This window comes from Mauremys reevesii, linkage group 2 (assembly GCF_016161935.1).
Source record: "Mauremys reevesii isolate NIE-2019 linkage group 2, ASM1616193v1, whole genome shotgun sequence".
In the NCBI taxonomy this organism is placed as follows: Eukaryota; Metazoa; Chordata; order Testudines; family Geoemydidae; genus Mauremys; species Mauremys reevesii.
The window spans coordinates 249,548,544-249,567,061 of record NC_052624.1 but is presented as its reverse complement, the minus strand read 5'-3'; the positions used below and the strand labels follow the sequence as shown (position 1 = coordinate 249,567,061).

Here is an 18,518-nt window from a genome sequence, read left to right as displayed (position 1 = left end):
AGGACTGACTTTCAATGGGAGTTGAAAGTCTACTCAGGAGCCCCTCTGATATCTGCAGTGACTCTACTAAATGGCATGTTGAACCAGGAACTAAGGCGTGAATATATGGCATGGAACACATAGTATATTTTGAAAGGGGAGGTAGGGCTTGCATCAGAGTTAAGGTTTGCAAATAGTTTGATGCACCTGGCTGCTGGGAAGGAGGCATTGCTCCTGCTAGAGTGAGGAAGAGAAAAACAGGAATAAATCTGTTGCCTCAGTAAAGTACACTACGGACAAGTATATTTATTTGTATTTATTGTTCTAAGAGTTTATATATATCAAGGCAAAAGTTTAAAATACTAAGTATTTCAGTATATAAAATGATAATGTCAGAACATGAAAATTTTAAACAAATTAAAACTAATCAAATGATTCTTTGATTTTATTTTAATTGGCTTCCCTATAATTGGCTTCAATATAATAAAATTGCAGTTTTTTGGTCAGGAAATAGAAAAAATTTAATTATGTTAAACTACATCTCAGACACTGTACACAGAAAACAAATCCTGTTTCCCCCTCCCACTGCAGCAACTTAAACACATTATTGATTTCAAAATTGAAGCAATATGAAATGTATCGAGTTTTATATATGCTGTATATCAAATACAAAATAACTGCGTCAAAATAGTATTATAGACATAAATAAAAATCATAAAAGGAAGGAAACTCTAAAGTCAGCCTGCTGATTTTGTGCAGGCTTCAGAGAATACATGGTAGGTAAGAACACCAGCAGCTGTGAGACCTTTTTATAGAGTATAATATAAATTGCAGTACATAAGCACTATACAAAAAGGCAATTATCTTACAGAAACCTTCATTTGCAATTGCTGTGCTTTTGGTGATTTATGTCTGACCTTTAATATTATAAACTGTCAATCAAATGGTGGTAAACTTTACTTACCAGTAACAGAAATGAGAGTCAGACTTTATTATGACATTTTACTATAAATTACACAAGAGTATTTTTCAATGATGCTAATGACACCGAAGTTGTCTGAATTGTAGTATCATCAAACTCATCAGTAATTTGCTTTCATTTCAATAGGCAATGTTTCATTCAATGGAAAATTTAATTTTGAAGAATTCAAATAAACCATTTTTTCAGCAACTAAATCTTGAAATAATAGGTCACCTCAGTAGCCTACAAGGTTTAGAGGATCAAATTTTAGCCACCTTTAACAATTGCTTCTTTAAATAGCTGGTCCTAGACCATGCAAGTTGAGAGACTGCTCCTGATTTATTCCTAAACAACCCACAAGTGTTAGTCAGGAAGCTACATCTGGGCCACCAAATACTCATGACACACTATAATTATATTCAAAATCTGTACGGGAGAGTTCATACCACGTATTAGCACCGTTACATTAAACATTAGGGTTGAGAACTTCATCTTGCTCCAGCCCCTTTATGACAAGTAAAAGGGCCAGAGTGGCATAAAAGGCCTCTAAAATCCCCATATCCATCCAGGGGAGGATTTCCCCAGAGAAAGAAATGTAGGAGAAAGGCATCAGGCTGATCTTGGAGTACCCTCTTGCACACCCTGGCATAAGTAGTGTGCCAGAGGGCAGGGCTGAGAGTGGGAGGGGGTGTGTTGGGAGTGGGGCACAGAATACAATGATGCAGAGATTCCAGACACAGTCTTGGTGTTTGCTGGCACAGCCCAGGTTTAGAAGGATGAAATGGTGGCTTAATGCAATCGTAGCCTCCATCCCCTGGAGTTGAGAGTTCTGTGCAACACTTCTTAGAAGCACAGCACAAAATCTCACCCTAGAAGATTTAGAATTTTAGTAAAATCCTCGGATTCAGCACCAAGGCTACTTAAACATACAGTTACAAAAGGCATAAATGGCCCTAAACAAAATAGGTGGTAGAAAGGAAAAGAAAAGAGAAAAGATACAAGAGGTTATCTGAGCTGCACAGGTATCCGTCATAAAACAGAAATCCTGACCAAGTGAAGCCAACAGACAGGAACAAACTATGGCAGATAATATCTAACATGGAAACTAGGAGAATTTAAAAAAACAATTTGAAGTCCAAAGACAATAAAGCAACAATAAATTATTGAAATTCTTTTTCTTTTCTCTCTCTCTCTCTTTTTTTTTTTTTTAGGGTAAACTTCTTCAATTGTTTTATAAAAAACATTCTTAGGTGGAGACTTACTAGGGGAGCTGAGCAAACAATTTGTAACAAATAACATAATTGACAAATGTAACCTTTTCTCTGTTTGGAGACTGTTGATTAATTGAAAACTATTTGAAAGAAAGTCACAACTTTTGTTTAATGTGGCTTCCTTGTGAGCAACATTGATTAGCAACCACTGGACATATAAGTCATATAATAATGTTTTTGTTCCCGGATTGGAATACTCACATGAAGCAAATATAAAATTTACTATCCATAAATATTTGCAAGTGAAAATTTAAAATTCACACTCAGCAAGTATTTGCAAATAAAATTCAATCCACTAAAAGAAAAATGATTTGTGGTGACGGTACTCACAGTTTTGAAGCAAGTATTTGGGGTCGAGTAGGAGATAGAAGTATTACTATCATTTTCTCTTTCTGAATTTTTTTTTATTTCTACCAGTCACAAAGTGAGGAGGGGAGATTTATTCTATTATATTTAGTTCAATTAAACAAATGGTATTGTATTCGCCAATCAACTTCATAATTAAAAAAGCAAAGTCCAAAATAAAAGTGAAATATGCAGTTTAAGTTTAGTGAAATTCATTCTGTGGGTCTGGATAGCTTTTGGTATTGGAAACGAATAAGCTAGATATCTCAAATAAAATGGGCAGTGTTTAGCTTTAATTTTACAATTAATTTCCACTGATGTTTTCAAATGAATAACTCTTGCAATGATCTCAGAAGTGCCAGTGGTAATTAGGAATGGAGTTTCCATGTAACACTATCAAAATATTTGAATGTTTTACTGGTACAATGGCTGAGACAGATATCTTGAACCACTCTAATTAGTACAGAAAATGAAGAGATACTATAAGACTCTAAAAGAGCAGGGCAACTTTTCTATCCTTAACAGCTGTAAGAGGGAATAATCATGAACCTTTATAGAAAATAAGAACAAGAAGGATTTTCATAAAAGTTATTTATAAACAAGCATAAATTCAAGTGGTATAACAGGGTGGAATGATTGAAATTAAGACAATTTAAATAACTGATTTGATTTAATTATCTTAAAAATCAATCAAGGCTTTGCAAAACAATTAGAACTTGTGCTATTGCAACTGTGAATTAAAATTTATAGTGAAATTTCTTTAAAATATTTTTAAGAGAAAAATTACTGAGTAAAAATCTGAAATTCTACTAACAAAGGAAGCTAATTAAAGAGTACAAAACATCCACTTTAGCCATTTACGACTATAAAATGGGAAGAAAATAAAGAACAAATCTCTCTCTCTCATGTTTTAATTGCTTGTAAGCTATAAATCAAATATTTCCCTACAAATAATTTTAGAAAATATGTAATAAGATTAGTTTTTGTACCTATCTTTTACCTTTATGTTTTTTTTTAAAAAAACACTAACCTAACCTCTGCAGTAGAGAGCTAAACAAAATGACATAACTAGATTTTATTAGAAAACTTCATTTTCCTACTAACTTGTGGTAAAATCTGGGAATTTTTACTGACTTGATATTGTTTCCACCAAGAATCCTTTTTGTATATATTTTTAAATGATTGCATTTCAATGTTCATCCAGCAGTAGTGTAACAGTTTGTTTCTTTATCCTTCTTTAGAGCTTGGTAAATTCTTTGTTCACTTACAAAAAACTTTCATTTAAATATTCCAAACTTTACAGCTCAATGGAAAATAAGGTGAAAGTTTTTATAAAATAATCAACCACTAAAGCAAGAACTATGTGTCTCAATTGCATTCCCCAAGTTACATTCAGCTATTTGATACCAAACTTTTAAATCAGAAAGATGATTTCAGCTGTGTTAATTGGTCTTACAAAAAACTGAAAAATAAAAGGCTACAAGGGTTCACTATTGCTCATATTGTGGTCACAAGAAAGAGTGTTCTGCAAATTCCTCATCAACAGGTATGATTTTATGACATAAATGTAGCCCATAATAGTATCAAAACTGAGCCAGATAATACAGTTGACGACTACATGCTTAGAAATTTGGGTGCTTGTTGGAAAACATTAGAAATGCATTTCATTTTCCAAACCACATTTGAAAGAGAGAACAGATTTCCATCCAGCTTTTTGGCAATGTATTTACTTTCTGTCAGAAACCCATCTATCACTCTTTCCCTCATTTACTCCAGCACTATCAGCGCAAACACACAAAATTTAAATAGTATTGCTTTTTTTAATTAGAATATGGTATGAACGAGAAGCTTGGATCTTGAAAATGATGGGGGATTCCCTGTTGACCAACTATGGGCCTAATGATCCCCTAGATGTGCTGAGTGCACTAGACTTCCAGTTACTTCATAGTCTCACAGGAGATCTTTGGCACCTTAAATGTTAGGCCTTTTCACAGTTGCTTTCAGAGTCTGTACCCTCCATGCTCCTGGTCACTATTTCTTTTCTAGACTTGACAAGTCATTTAATGGAGCAATATCAAATATTTACATGCGCACCACCTTGTTTTAATCTACTCATTCTAGGACTGGGTCACAGTTTCTTAAATTGTAAGGTCTTTGTATCTGTTTGTGCAGCATCTAGCATTGTTCTGATTTAGAACTAGAATATGCCCTGATCCCATGTGATCATGCGAAAACAGCAAGCCCCGCTCCCCAGTACACACTACGTGGAACTTGGGACCAGGTGCTGGGGGAAGCAGGGCACTGCGTATAAGACGGTTACTCACCGTAGTAACTGTTGTTCTTCAGATGTGTTGCTCCTATCCATTCCAGTTAGGTGTGCGCGCCGCGTGTGCACGGCTCTTCGGAAGATTTTTACCCTAGCAACTCCGGCGGGCCGGCTGGCGCCCCCTGGAGTGGCGCCGCTATAGCGCAGGATATATACCCCAGCCGGCCCGTCCGCTCCTCAGTTCCTTCTTGCCGGCTACTCCGACAGTGGGGAAGGAGGGCAGGTCTGGAATGGATAGGAGCAACACATCTCGAAGAACAACAGTTACTACGGTGAGTAACCGTCTTTTCTTCTTCGAGTGATTGCTCCTATGCAGTCCAGTTAGGTGATTCCCAAGCCTTACGTAGGCGGTGGGGTCGGAGTTAGATGTCGCAGAATGCAAACTGCTAAGCCAAAGGCTGCATCAGCTCTGGACTCTTGGACCAATGAGGCAAAGGTATGGACCGAGGACCAGGTAGGTGCACAACCCATCTCCTGCAAGGGTATGTGAGCCAGGAAGGCAGCAGACAAGCGTGAGCTCTGGTGGAATGTGCAGTAAGGTGGCCCTATGGAACATGGGCCAAAACACAGGAGGTGCGGATGCACAACGTCATTGAAGATGAAATCCTCTAGGAGGAGACAGGTATGCCCTTCGTCCGGTATGCCGGTACGATAAAGGTTTTGGGGGGCGTTACGAGAGGGCTCTGTCCGCTAGATATAGATTGCGGACGCCCTACGGATGTCGAAGGAGGGCAATTGTTGCTCTCCTTGCAAAGAGGGTGGCTTCGGAAAGAAGACCGGAAGGAAGATATCCTGGTAGATATAAAAGGCCGACACCTCCTTAGGGAGGCAGGTTGGACGTGGTAATAACTGCCCTTGTCCTTGAGGAACACAGTATACCTTGGGCCTATTGTGAGAGCCTGAAGCTCGGAGACTCGTCTGGCCGCAGGAAAGGCTACAGGAAAACTGTCTTGCAGGACAGGTATATCAATGAGCATGTTGACATTGGCTCGAATAGGGAAGTCATAAAACTGGGTAGAACCAGATTGAAGAGCCAGGTTTATGGCGGGGCCCCACTGGGGGGGGGGAGGGTATAAACGCTCCAAGCCCTGAGGAACCAGATGGAATGGAGCGGGACCTCAGCGAGAGAAACATTGCGTGTTTCGGAGCAGCCGGAGAAACGCTTCCACTTGGCCAGATACTTCAACCGAGTGGAAGATTTTCTACCACCCCGGAGAATTCTGTAGAACCGAGGCAGAACAACGTAACTCGGATCGGTTTAGCCACGCAGGAGCCCTGCGATGAGGTGCAGGGATTACAAGACCGGGTGGTGAAGGTTGCCGCGATCCCGCGTCATGGGGTCTAGGCCAAGAGGGTTGCTACCGACAGGTGTAGCAACATGGCGTACCAGTGCTGCCCGGGTTACGCTGGAGCGATCGTGATCAGGGGCGCTCTGTCCCTGCGGAGTTTTAGCAGGACCCTGTGAACCAGCGAGAACAGTGGAAAAGCGTACGGCAGATGGCTGATCCACGGCCTCAGGAAAATCCTCCAAGACCGAGCCTGGGGAGAGGCCTTGGAACGAGGAGAATTTCTCTCTCTTTCCGTTCTCACGAGAGTGAGGAGGGCTATGCGGGGAAAGACCCACTTTTGGAAAACGGAATAGAGAAAGTCCGGAGGAAACTACCACTTGTGAGACAGGAAGGATCTGCTGAGACAATCCGCCAGCTGAAATGCCTGGTACACAAGGCAGACTGCTCTCAGCTCTCGGACATTGATATGTAAGGCCAGCTCCTGCGCTGACCGAAGGCCGTGAGTGCGAAACTACGCCAGGTGCGCACCCAGCCGAGAGATGGGGGGTCTGTCATGAGGGACCCCGAGGGGTGAATGGAACAGCATCCCTGGATACACCCGGGAGGGTGCTGACTCCCGGTCGAGGGAGCCTAGGATGCTCGGGGGGAACGAGATGACCACGAGTATGCTATCTCTGCCCGGGTGGCACATCCAGGTGAGCCACGATTGAAATGAACGGAGGCGAAGCCTGGCATGTTTGGTTGCAAACGTGCAGACAGCCATGTGACTCAGGAAACCTAGGCAAGTGCGAGCCCAAGTTGACGGGAAGGTCCGTAGACCTTGTACAATTGTTACCCTCGCCTGAAACCAAGGCTGAGGTAAGCAGGCTCTGGCGAGTCTGGAGTCCAGGACGGCTCCAATGAATTCCCTTCCCTGTGTGGGAATCAGAGTGGATTTTACTATTGATCATCAGGCCTAGACACAGGAATAGGTTTGTGTCGATGCCCACATGACTGGTAACCTGGGCCTGGTGGTCCTTCGAATGAGCCACTCGTCTAGATACGCAGAACGTGTATCCGACGGTGGCGAAGAAAGGCGGCGACTACAGCCATGCACTTTGAATACCCCGGGCTTTATAGAGGCCAACCGGGAGGGCCGTATACTGGGAATAATGATAGTAGGCCCCAAACCAAGGGTACCTTCTGTGCGGAGGAGAAATGGCGACGTGAAAACACACGCCCTTCATATCGAGGGCGGTGTACCAGTCTCCGGGATCCCAGGATGGGATAACGGTCGCCCTGGGTACAATGCGGAACTCATCTGCATCGTGACTTGTTGAGTTCCCGCAGGTCTAGGATAGGTCTGAGACCTCCCTTCGCCTAGGGGATTAGGTTACGCCCTTAGGTACCTCCTGTATTGCTCCGATGAAGAGAAGCGTCCGCACCTCTTGCCAGAGGAATCGCTCGTGAGAGGGGTCCTTAGGAGGGACGAGGATGGGTAGGCTTTTGCCCCATTGGTGGTCAGAAGGACCCTAATTTCAGCTCCTTTGGGGTCCGGATTGATGGCCACGACCGTGTAAGCCACGCCCGCTGGCCAAGTCCTGACTTTGTCAAGGCGCAGGGTAAGAGCGGAGGCTGGGGACGGAAACGTCGGCGCTGAATCACCGGCGTGTGCATGCCGAGAGAGAGAGAGCAAAGTGACCCTGCTGCCCTTTAGGCTTTGCAGCCTAGGGCCAGTGTTTTCAGAGAACAGGCCTGTGCCGTTAAAGGGCAAGTCCTGTATAGCGTGCCGCAGCTGCGAGGGAAGGCTCGATAACTGGAGCCATGAAACGCGCCGTGTGGCAACACCCGAGGCCAGAGTCGTGGCAGTGGAGTCAGCTGCGTCCAACGAGGCCTGGAGGGAAGCTCTCTCCAGCTCCGTCCTTTGCTGCAGGAGGGCATCGAACTCTTGATGGGAGTTCCAAAGAACCGACTCTGTAAATTTGCCCACCGCCACCCACAGTAGCGGCTAAGCAGTGCTTGCTGGTTCGCTATACGAAGTTGCAGGGCCCCCTCCGGGTACATCTTACGGCCCAGTAAGACCACACGCCAAGCCTCTTCGGATTTAGGGGCTGGTTGCGTTTCGATTAAAGGAGGGCCGGAGGGGTATGTTCCTGCCCCCGCCTCATCTGGGGAGGAGGAAGAAGAAAGGCCAGGGACAAGCGGGTCCTGTGTGGGCTCGAGCTCCTGGGCGACCTCCTGATCCGGAGGGATCTGGGAGCCCGGTGCCGAACCGGGGGTTGCTTTGTACCGGTCGGAAGGGGACGACTAATTGTCGCCTCTGGCACCCAGAGCTCCGAGGGAACGGAGCGAGATGGGATCACCGGTACGCCTCTGGCGTGGTAGTATATCCAAGGCGTCCAGAATGACCACTGATAGGTCTCCTGGAAGACTCTGGAGGGCACATCGGAAAACAGAGTATCACGCATATGAAGTGTCCGCATGGGATGACACTGATGCGTGGCTGGATGGCCCTGGAGGAGCTGAAAGCCCTTGGTAGAGTCTCCGTCCCTAACTGACATCGCTCGATGCGGCACCGGGGATCGGTACCGGTATAACGGGACCTGCCACCGGAGCTGTGCCGGGTGGTCGACCGAGGGTGCGAGGCTCGATGAACAGGAGTGGCTACGGGCGTCCCGGTGCCTGGGGCGGTGCCGGGAGCTGGATCGGTGCTGAGTGTCCCGGACTGGCGAACGGGATGCTGACCGGTGCCGCGAGTACTACTGGTACCAACATAGAGAACGGTGCCGAGACTGTGAGCGGCGTCGGGACCTAGATCGGTGACAGGACCGAGAACATCTGCGGGACCGCGATCATGAACGGTGCCGCTCTACGGTGCCGACGGAGGGTGGTCTGATCAAGGCAGGCTTGCCCATCGACTATGTAACCTGCACTGGCGGTGCCGGGGGTTGAGGCAGCGCAGACGCTGTCATTGCAAGCAGCTCCCTCGCCGTGGACACTGTCTCCGGCGTGGAGGGAATAGTGAGCTCGACCATAGCTCACACCAAGGACGCAGCTTCATAGCAAGCTCGACCACGGTCCGTACCGGGGAGTGTTCCAGCACCGGACTCGACGGCTTTTGCCTGGCCGGAGTTAATGGTGCGGGCATTGTCAGTGCCGTGGCAGACATTGGTGCCGGGCGATCCGACTGAGCATAGCACTTGGCTGCGGAGCAGGCGACTGGGACGCAGCTTCAGAGCGAGCTCGACCACGGTCCGTACCAGGGAGCTTTCCGGCACCGGACTTGACGGCTCTTGCCTGGCTGGAGTTAATGGTGCGGGTATTGTCGGTGCCGGGCGATCCGACTGAGCATCGCGCTCGGCTGCGGAGGCGGCGGCTCGGACGCAGCAAGGATATTGTGCCTCTTCAGCCTCCAGGAGAGGGATCCATGCCGAGGGTACGTCGGAGCCAGCGACGGTCGTGCCAGGAGGCCTTGGCGGTACCGGCAATCCGGTGGCGAGGGAGCGCGCCTTGAAGACTAGCGCTCGGCGCCGAGAGCGGAGGAGCACGAGCTGCCTCCCTCAGGAGCTGTTTAAGACGAAAGCCCCGCTCCCCTTTGTTCTCGGATTAAAGGCCTCACAAATGTGGCATTTATCTGTGAGGTGAGATCCCTCGAGGCACTTAGGAGAGGATCTCTTGTCGGCAGAGGCTTGTGGCCGGCCGAGCATTAGAACACCCTGTGGACCGGGCATCAGACCCGGCACCGGGTGAGGGGAAGGGGATAAACCCCGAACCCCTATAAAATAAATACACTATACTATTCTACAAACAAACAAAGTTAACTACAACTATAAACAGAACGAAACTACGAGTAGCTAGGGAAGTGGAGGTCAGCTAAGCTGCGCTCCACTGTTCCAACGGCCGTCACGGGCGGAAAGAAGGAACTGAGGAGCGGACGGGCCGGCTGGGGTATATATCCTGCGCTATAGCGGCGCCACTCCAGGGGGCGCCCAGCCGGTCCGCCGGAGTTGCTAGGGTAAAAATCTTCCGAAGAGCCGTGCACGCACACCTAACTGGAATGCATAGGAGCAATCACTCGAAGAAGAACTGATATTTCTCTACCATAAACAGATGGACAGAGGCAGGATATGGAGGAGAGGGAGTAGACAGAGCTATGGTTCCCCTCCCACTACATGCCAGCAGATAAACTGACATGGTATGGTGCATCTTGTAAAGAAGTTCAGTTATGCCAATATTATAATAATAATATTAAAAAATAATGAGAGATTCTCAGTTTCTGCTCTCTTTTATGCTGGGTTTCAACTGGTGAATGTTATTTATGTTGTGCTAGGTGTTGTACATAAACACAGGAAAACAGAATCCCCTGGCCCCAAGAACTTATAATCTAAAAAGATGAAAAACAGAAAATGAATGTAATGGGGCAGAAAATTGGTAAAGGTGCTAATAGGCACATATCTTGTTATTTCTATTTATTTAAAACATTTTTAACATAATATAAAATATATGTATTGTTCATGGGGGAGAGGTGGGGACTGGAGAAATGGCAGGAGGAGAGAAAGTGGGTAAATTGGAATAAGGGAGTGAGGAAAATTCCTGCTGCCCTGAGAGCTGGTTTCATCCCAAGAACTCCTGCCCTGCTTCCCCTAGCCTATTTGGCAGAGGAGAGGGATCCTCTAGCACTGGTGCTCTTGGTTGGACTCAGAGTGGAAAGTCCCAATAAGAAAGGCTTTCTCAATAAATCAGTCTCCATATGGCAAGTAATTGTGAAGTAGATCTAAAGCTTTTTGTAGTAGTCAGAATCACCACCCACAATTTTGTATTTAATAAATTCCAACATAAAGTATTAAATACTAATATTTTGGAACATATCCTAAGCCCACCACAGAGTCTGAGTAACAAGATCGTGTCAGTGTTGCTAATTCCAATAATTCAAAAATCATGAGTCGGACCCCAGTAAATGATGTGGTCTTTAAAAAATAAATAAATCACATTTTTTTTCAACAGTCTTTGGATTCCTTTCATCTTCAGGGGAAAGTCTCCCACTCTAAACTGTGTTATCAGAAAGGTCAAAATTCAGTCTTTAGTATATGCACAAAAATATGGCCTTCCTGTTCACTGATTAGAGGGATCTCCACTTACCCTGTCCTACTCCCTAAAGGTGTAGGGAGCTGCCAATCTCTCTCTGTTTATCCTTCTCCATATATGGGATAGGCAGAGGTTGCACTCACATTTTCACTCCCAGTCCTCTCACCCGCAACTTATTGCCTACATACATTCTCCCTCATTTCTTCTGACATCTATAAAGGTTATGCCATGCTGTCCAGCTTAGAGCACCCTGTAGCTTCAGTCCCATTGACAGGAATGGGAGATGGTGGCCATTTTCTTAAAGGGCAAAACTTTATGCGCTGGAATGCAGACACCAGAAATTCATCAGAAATCTTAAAAAACAAACAAAAAACCCCATCATCCCCCCCCCCACACACATCTCAGAGGAAGGGGCAGGCATTGCTCCTTATAGCAGGCAGCAAAATGATATAATAATGCTTATTTTAAGACAGTCTTCTTTTTGATGTTATAGTACATTTATCCTATTTGTTGTATTTCATTAATTGGTTAAAAAGAAATTAAACCCTACATTTATGCAGTTTAAATATTTTAAAATGGTAAAATAAAAATAGAGTCATTTTGTTAATTATGTTGCTTGCTAAATGCCAATATTCATGTGGGGAAATGTTTGCATCCAAACTTTCAGGGTGAGCTGCTTCTCCATGATCCCTTTTTGAATTTAGTTTTCTCTCCAAGTTAAACAACAAAGCTGTTTTCCAATACGGAGAGTATTTAAATGTGAGGAAAAAATTCTTCTTCATGAGGAACACTACAAAAAATGACACTAATTCCATGTGGTTACAGCACAGACCTAAACAGAAGACTGTTTAAACCAAAGTGAGACCACAAATTAAAAGGCTGTGTGTCCCCACTCCCATAACACTGTAAAGACAGCAATTCAGACAATGATTTATTTTCTTACATTCTATTAAAAACAGTAGTAATAAATAGAAGCAGGGGGAAGGATGGAAAGAGGGGGAAGAAGCCATGTTGGGATTATTACAGTACTGCAGCAGATAAATCTCCAGTAATCAACAGACTTTTTATATTTTTAAATGTTCTATAATGGACAGTACGTTACATATGTTGCAAATGATATTTATGATCCATTTTTAAACAAAATGTGTGCGTTAAGTTTTATGGGCTTGTTGTTTTCATTTGCTTTTTGACAAACCCTGACTAACATTTGGATTCCCCAGTCACACACAGTTGTCATCTAACACTATCCCCCACAGGCTTTGGACCTTCCAGATAGTGAGACTCCTGGTCAAGTAATGAAATCTAGTCTCTGGGCAGCAGAGTGTTGAAGCTGAACTAACAATCATAAATGCCTTACTTTTATTCTTTTCTAGCTTCCATCCATGTCCTAATTATACAAAGTCTTTGTATTATCCTCCTTTCCAACAAGAGTTTTGAAATGAGCTCCCTTCTGAATTCTACTTGTCTAGCAGCTGCTACTGTTGAATGAAGCAGACTGAGTATATCCTCACCACAATGCTCCCAAATCTATGTCATGCATGGGAACACAGACTGAATCCTGGATTTGAATCCTGAACTCCCAATTAGAAGTGTAGAAAATTTACCATTGTGCCACAAAGTTGGCACCCTAAAACTTTTGATGCTAAAAATTACTTTACTTATTTTGATAGAGTGAAATTTGCTATGGCATGCCTCAACAGTTCAAAACATTTAAAAAAACAAAAGTAGGATTGCAACATCATATGCTATAATTTTGCCAAGTATCCTTAAGAACATAAGAACAGCCATACTGGGTCAGACCAAAGGTCCATCTAGCCCAGTATCCTGTCTTCCGACAGTGGCCAATGCCAGGTGCCCCAGAGGGAATGAACAGAACAGGTAATCATTGAGTGATTCATCTCTGTCGCCCATTGTTTCCTTCATGAAAACTATGTCCCAAAAGATTTTTAAAAATTGTTGTCAATAATATAATTGCATAATTAAGAGAGAAAAGATATGCCTTTCACCTATGGTGTGAAATAAGATGGTGAGTGAATGAAGCAGATATGGGAAAACTGCTGGAGACTGCAGACGTTGCTGAGGAGAACATTACTGCACTGAGGAGTGTGATGCTGTGTATAGGGTCAATGATTTGATTAGTGACAGACAGTGATCCAACACTTCTTTTCATCCGACCCAATTTTACCTCAAATTCCCTTAGTCTGTTGTGTTGTATATGGGTTTTTTAATGACTTCCTTGTTAGAAAAAAGATATTTAAAAAAAGTATCTAAAAACTTAGCAGCACAAAACAAAAGACAACATTCTGGGCTGCAGAACTGAGAGAACCAAATATATGTTGCCAAAAGCTAGTCTAGTGCAGTGGCTTTCAACCTGTGGTCTGCAAACCTCTGGGGGTCTGCTATGTCTAGACTATGTCTAAGGGGTACGTGAAAGGTTCCCGTTAACAAAGAACAGTGGTTTTCAACCTGTAGTCCATGGACCCAGGGGGCGGGGGGAAGGATAGCTCGGTGGTTTGAGCATTGGCCTGTTAAACCCAGGGTGGTGAGTTCAATCCTGGAGGGGACCACTTAGGGATCTGGGGCAAAAATCAGTACTTGGTCCTGCTAGTGAAGGCAGGGGGCTGGACTCAATAACTTTTCAAGGTCCCTTCCAGTTCTAGGAGACAGGTATATCTCAAATTATTATTATTATTTTAATTATTAAGAGCACTGGACCAGATTCTCAGCTAGTATAAATTGGTGTATCTTCACTGACTTCAATGGAGTTATGCCAATTTACACTAGCTGAAAATCTGTCCCATTTAGTCTCTAATGTCTAAGCAGGGAGTGCCACATACCCCCTGTAACAGACAGCACTGGAGATTACATTACTGAAACTAGATCTTGCAGGTTCAAATTTATGCTAGGGGAATGCTTTAAAATAGTTTTTAGATTCCAGATAGGAACAGAGGAAGAGAAAGACGGTAGGATGTAGTTTTGGTTTTGTTCCTCACAAAGCAGAAACTAATTTAGTGGGGGGAGGGGGGAAAGAATTGTGAGAGCGGAGGAACCACAGAGACAGAAGCCAGTACATTTGTGAGCAGAGTGGGAACTGGTTCAGACCTCCTCATCGAAAGCAGTCACTGGCAACAGGACACAAAGAACTTTCACAGAAGGGATCCTAACGTGATAATAGTCACAGCCCATTTAATATAAGGAATAAGCTACTAGTGACAAACATATGAGCAAATACAATAATTCAAATATTTTCAAATGGAAATTTGACAAGTATTTGGAGAAAAAAAGACTTTGCCTTATAACTTCTAGATGAACAGAAGAGACAAGGAGCTGGAGAAATGTCATGGTCTCCTGCCATCCTAAAAATTCCTAAACTTGACAAAGTTAAATTGCTGTCATTTTCTAGGCAGTAAATGTTTTACTGCTGGGAAAGGATTTTGATGTTTGTAACTTCTATTGAAGTGCAGTATGAAGTACTTTTCAAACAAAAATATTGCCACATCTGAGAAACAGACCAACAGGAACTATAAGACACTTGTTCATCTGTATTCCTGTGACTTTTCTCACTTGGTATTATTTGCAACCATACTTTCATGTCTGGCATCAGAGCCAACTCTACTAAATATCATACATTATTTTTTATCATGTTGATTACATATGTTTGCCAGTTTTGCTGCCTACATATGATTAGTGAGGTTTGCACATACTCAATGACACAATCCAGAGCATGACATTTTTGCAGAAAATGTGCTTACTGTGAAATGTCTCTTTATAAGTTTGCTCTCCTTTACAGCTTTGATCCACATGCCATCGACAGTCCTGCATTTTGAATGTGTGTTTACCATTTACATTCTATCACTTTCATGCTACACTGCTACTAAGAGCTATGCTAGTCACAAACAGTCCCTTTTCTTCTTAGGTGATCTGAGTTTTCGCTACATAAAACCAAGTCTCTTAAAATGCTTTCATCTGTGATTTTAACTTTCATAATGACTTGCCATTTAAATTCTGTTATGCATCAACACATCACAGAAATACTTGATATGTCTGAATGGATTTGAAAGCCTGCAAGTGAAGAAAATAAAAAAAAATCTGGTTTTGAATATCAAAAGTATTTTAACAGGCTGCATGGACCAAGTTTTATTGACCAATTAACTTCCCCTACAAATGAAATATTTGTGAGTTTAGATATAAGAAAAATACTTACTGGTAAATATCTTTTCTGAGTACAGCTCTGCTAAGAGGGTTGTCAGCCTGGGGAGCCATAGAGACGGAGGCAATCTTGATAATCAAAGTGTCTTCTTTTATTGCCTGATTAGCTTCAGCTAAGGCGAGAGAAAACATGGATCTTTGTTATAAGTGAGTGTGTGCACAGAGGTACATGGCAGACATATATAAAAATTGTTTATAAGGAATCTCTGAATCAGACTATGTATTAAGGATTCAATCTAGCAAAAATTTATGCACAAGAGTTACTACTTGCACAAATAAGTCTATTGAAGTCAACAGCACTACTATGATGATATACAACAGAGAAGGTTGTTCCTTGGAGCCCAATTTCCCCATCAAGTTCTGTCTTGCACTTAAATCAATCTGTGACCTCTTGCTCTACCTTGAGCTATCTTATTTTAAAAATACCTTTTCAAAAGGATATTGATTCCAACAGATTTTCATATTCTACAGCTGCTTCCTCATGAACACCCTACTTAAGTATATGCATATCTAAAATGTTAAAATATTACTCAGCCTTATGTTGTGGGCCCCTTTGAAAGATAGGACTCAAAAAATGCAAGATTTTACAATCTCACCATACAATAGCAGATCTTTCAACAGTTATCCCTGGAGCACACCTTACTGATTGCAACAAGCATGATAAACACAAAGATAGCAAGATTGGGCTCAGTGGTGTGCAATATATATTCAGCGCAGTATATAATACCCTACACACTGTGAAAAAATAAAAAGATGTGATATGTATCTGTGAAGAAAAGTCTCTTTGGTGACATTCTCAACTGCTATAATGAAAAACCTCTGCTTTTTACTGTGTATAAATTAGGTTTTATATTTTATCCAGATGAAGAAAAGGTTTACTTTAAATGAATGCTGTATTAGATATAAAACCAGAGCTCTTTTGAGAAAAAAAATTAGATTCTATTGCTCATAGTACACTGAAGTTTCATGGCTCTCTTGCATCATCACTAAAAAAAAAAGTGTTCTATTTCAACAGCTACAAAGACTCGCATTAGGTATTTTGCAGCACTCCTACTTTGAAGGATTTTATGGCAATTGGGAAGCTGCCAGTAATATCGTAAGTATATGATCGAGCATGCTCATAGAGTTTCCCACTCCATCTTCAGTATTATACATACTACATACATTACACATATCAACCCATTTAATATGTAAGTACTTAAACCCAACCCATTTTACCATCTGTGGCCACCCAGGAAGATACTTCAGATATCTTGCTCTGAAACTAAATGTTCAGCCACAGAAGAGAGCTGAAGTACTTTACTAAATAATGCACTGCTTGATGTGGAAAGAACTAGTCAGACCTCAGCTTTTTTTTTTTTTTTTTTTTGAATGGCTTCTACAGACCAATTCATTTCTTGGTGAATCAGACAGCCATATTCTGAGGCCATGCTCTGTAGCCTGGACATATAATTTTTGTAAATGGATCTCAGGGATCATAGAATTCTGGGTAATACAGAAAAAATGACATAATGCAAGATGCAGAAAAGTAAACCAATGAGTGATAGCACAAATTATTTGATTGAAGGAAACCTGTCTACCCAAAAATCAGAGTCCAGATCCTTCAGTCCTTAATCTGACCAAAATGATGCTCATTTGTTTTGGTGGCAGGCACTGAAGGGGGAATTTTTAAATGCCCATGAAAAACTTTTTGTGCCAATAATTTTTAACCAAAACCAAACAGTTTTTTTAACAAAGTCTAAATATTAGATTTAAAACTACCTCCTGCTGGTGTTAAATTAACATAATAGGCTTTAAAATGTCTGTGAGGGAAGAGGGAAGTATATTAAGTGTGTTTTAAATATTATTTTAAAGGTGGCAGATCCCCATGCTAAGTATTGCATTTTCTCCCTTTCTCAGCCAAATCCTTTTTATGATAAGGGTTTTAGAATACTGAACAAAAGTGGTTCTGGGTCTCGTTTCCAGTATTTGTCACTTTGATCATTTATTACGGGGCAATAAATAGAACCCTATTCATTAGTCTCAATATTACTTGGGTCACCACCTCACTTATGCTGTAAAACATGACATTATTTGTGAGCAAGAGTGGCAAAAAAACGTAGCACTTGAGAAAGGTCTCCTGTCTTCTTCTTCTTTTTTTTTTTTTTAAAACAAGGGTTTGGATTTTGGTAAAAGAAACAAAAGTATGTAAATGTATTCAATACTATTAGTACATCCAACACTTGCAGCTTACCTACCACAAAATGTACCAAAGAGTAATTCAATGTCACATGGTTTAACAAATGAACTCTTTAACATATATAGAGAGTACCATACTAATCAATATTTTGATGCTTCTGTGTTGGGGGCAGAAGTGATTTATGTCCTGATTTACTGATGGAGAATACACCTCTTAACTCATATTCTCCTACACATACTCTCCTGAACTTTTCAGGGGAAATCTTCTATGGGGAAAATTCCCCATAGAATCTTCTATGGGGAAAATTTATTCATTATAATGAATAAAACCATGGTTGCCTGCTTATGTATTTCTAAAGCTCTGAGTAAGAATGTATATATTATACATAATGAATGCACCCTGGGACAAATTTATTATAGCTATATATGTCATAAGGCCCCTCACATTCACTTTTGTTTTCAACTACCCCTAGTGCTGCACACCTGCGGCTTACTGGCAAAGCACTCACTTGACTAATACATGGGAAAGCTAATCTTGTACTTTTGTATCCTTCATATGAGGTTTTTAAAAATAATTAGTTTCATCCTTTACATGGGCTGTTAGAGGCATTAAACTATATTTCATGAGTACATAAAAACTCTATTTGCTCTTTTGTTAAATTAGATGACTATAAACATACTGCAAAAGTAGAAAACAGAAGTTACAGTACATAAAGTAAGGCGTCATACTGCAATTGTTATATTTTAGGATTCTTTAAACAGATATTTTAGAAGTAATTCTTAAATGTTTATGTAATCCAACTGTTACACAGCCTCAAGAGCTAAATTCTTTGTTTAGCACCGTGCTTGCACTTGGTGAAGCTTTTCATGCTTTTTGGCATTTTATGTAGAAAAAA

General features: G+C 42.2%; 1 protein-coding gene across 21 annotated transcripts in view; it reads right to left on the bottom strand.

Moving 5' to 3' along the window:
* The window catches only part of VPS13B (vacuolar protein sorting 13 homolog B), a 917,098-nt gene that overhangs the window by 318,516 nt on the left and 580,064 nt on the right, over nt 1-18,518 (bottom strand). For all 21 annotated transcript variants that reach the window (XR_005593500.1, XM_039522053.1, XM_039522058.1 and 18 more), the window contains one exon: nt 15,440-15,557. Coding sequence is in view for 20 of the 21 variants with exons in the window: in XM_039522053.1 (XP_039377987.1) it covers nt 15,440-15,557 (118 nt within the window). In the remaining variant the exon portion in view is untranslated. The remainder of the gene's footprint in view (nt 1-15,439; nt 15,558-18,518) is intronic.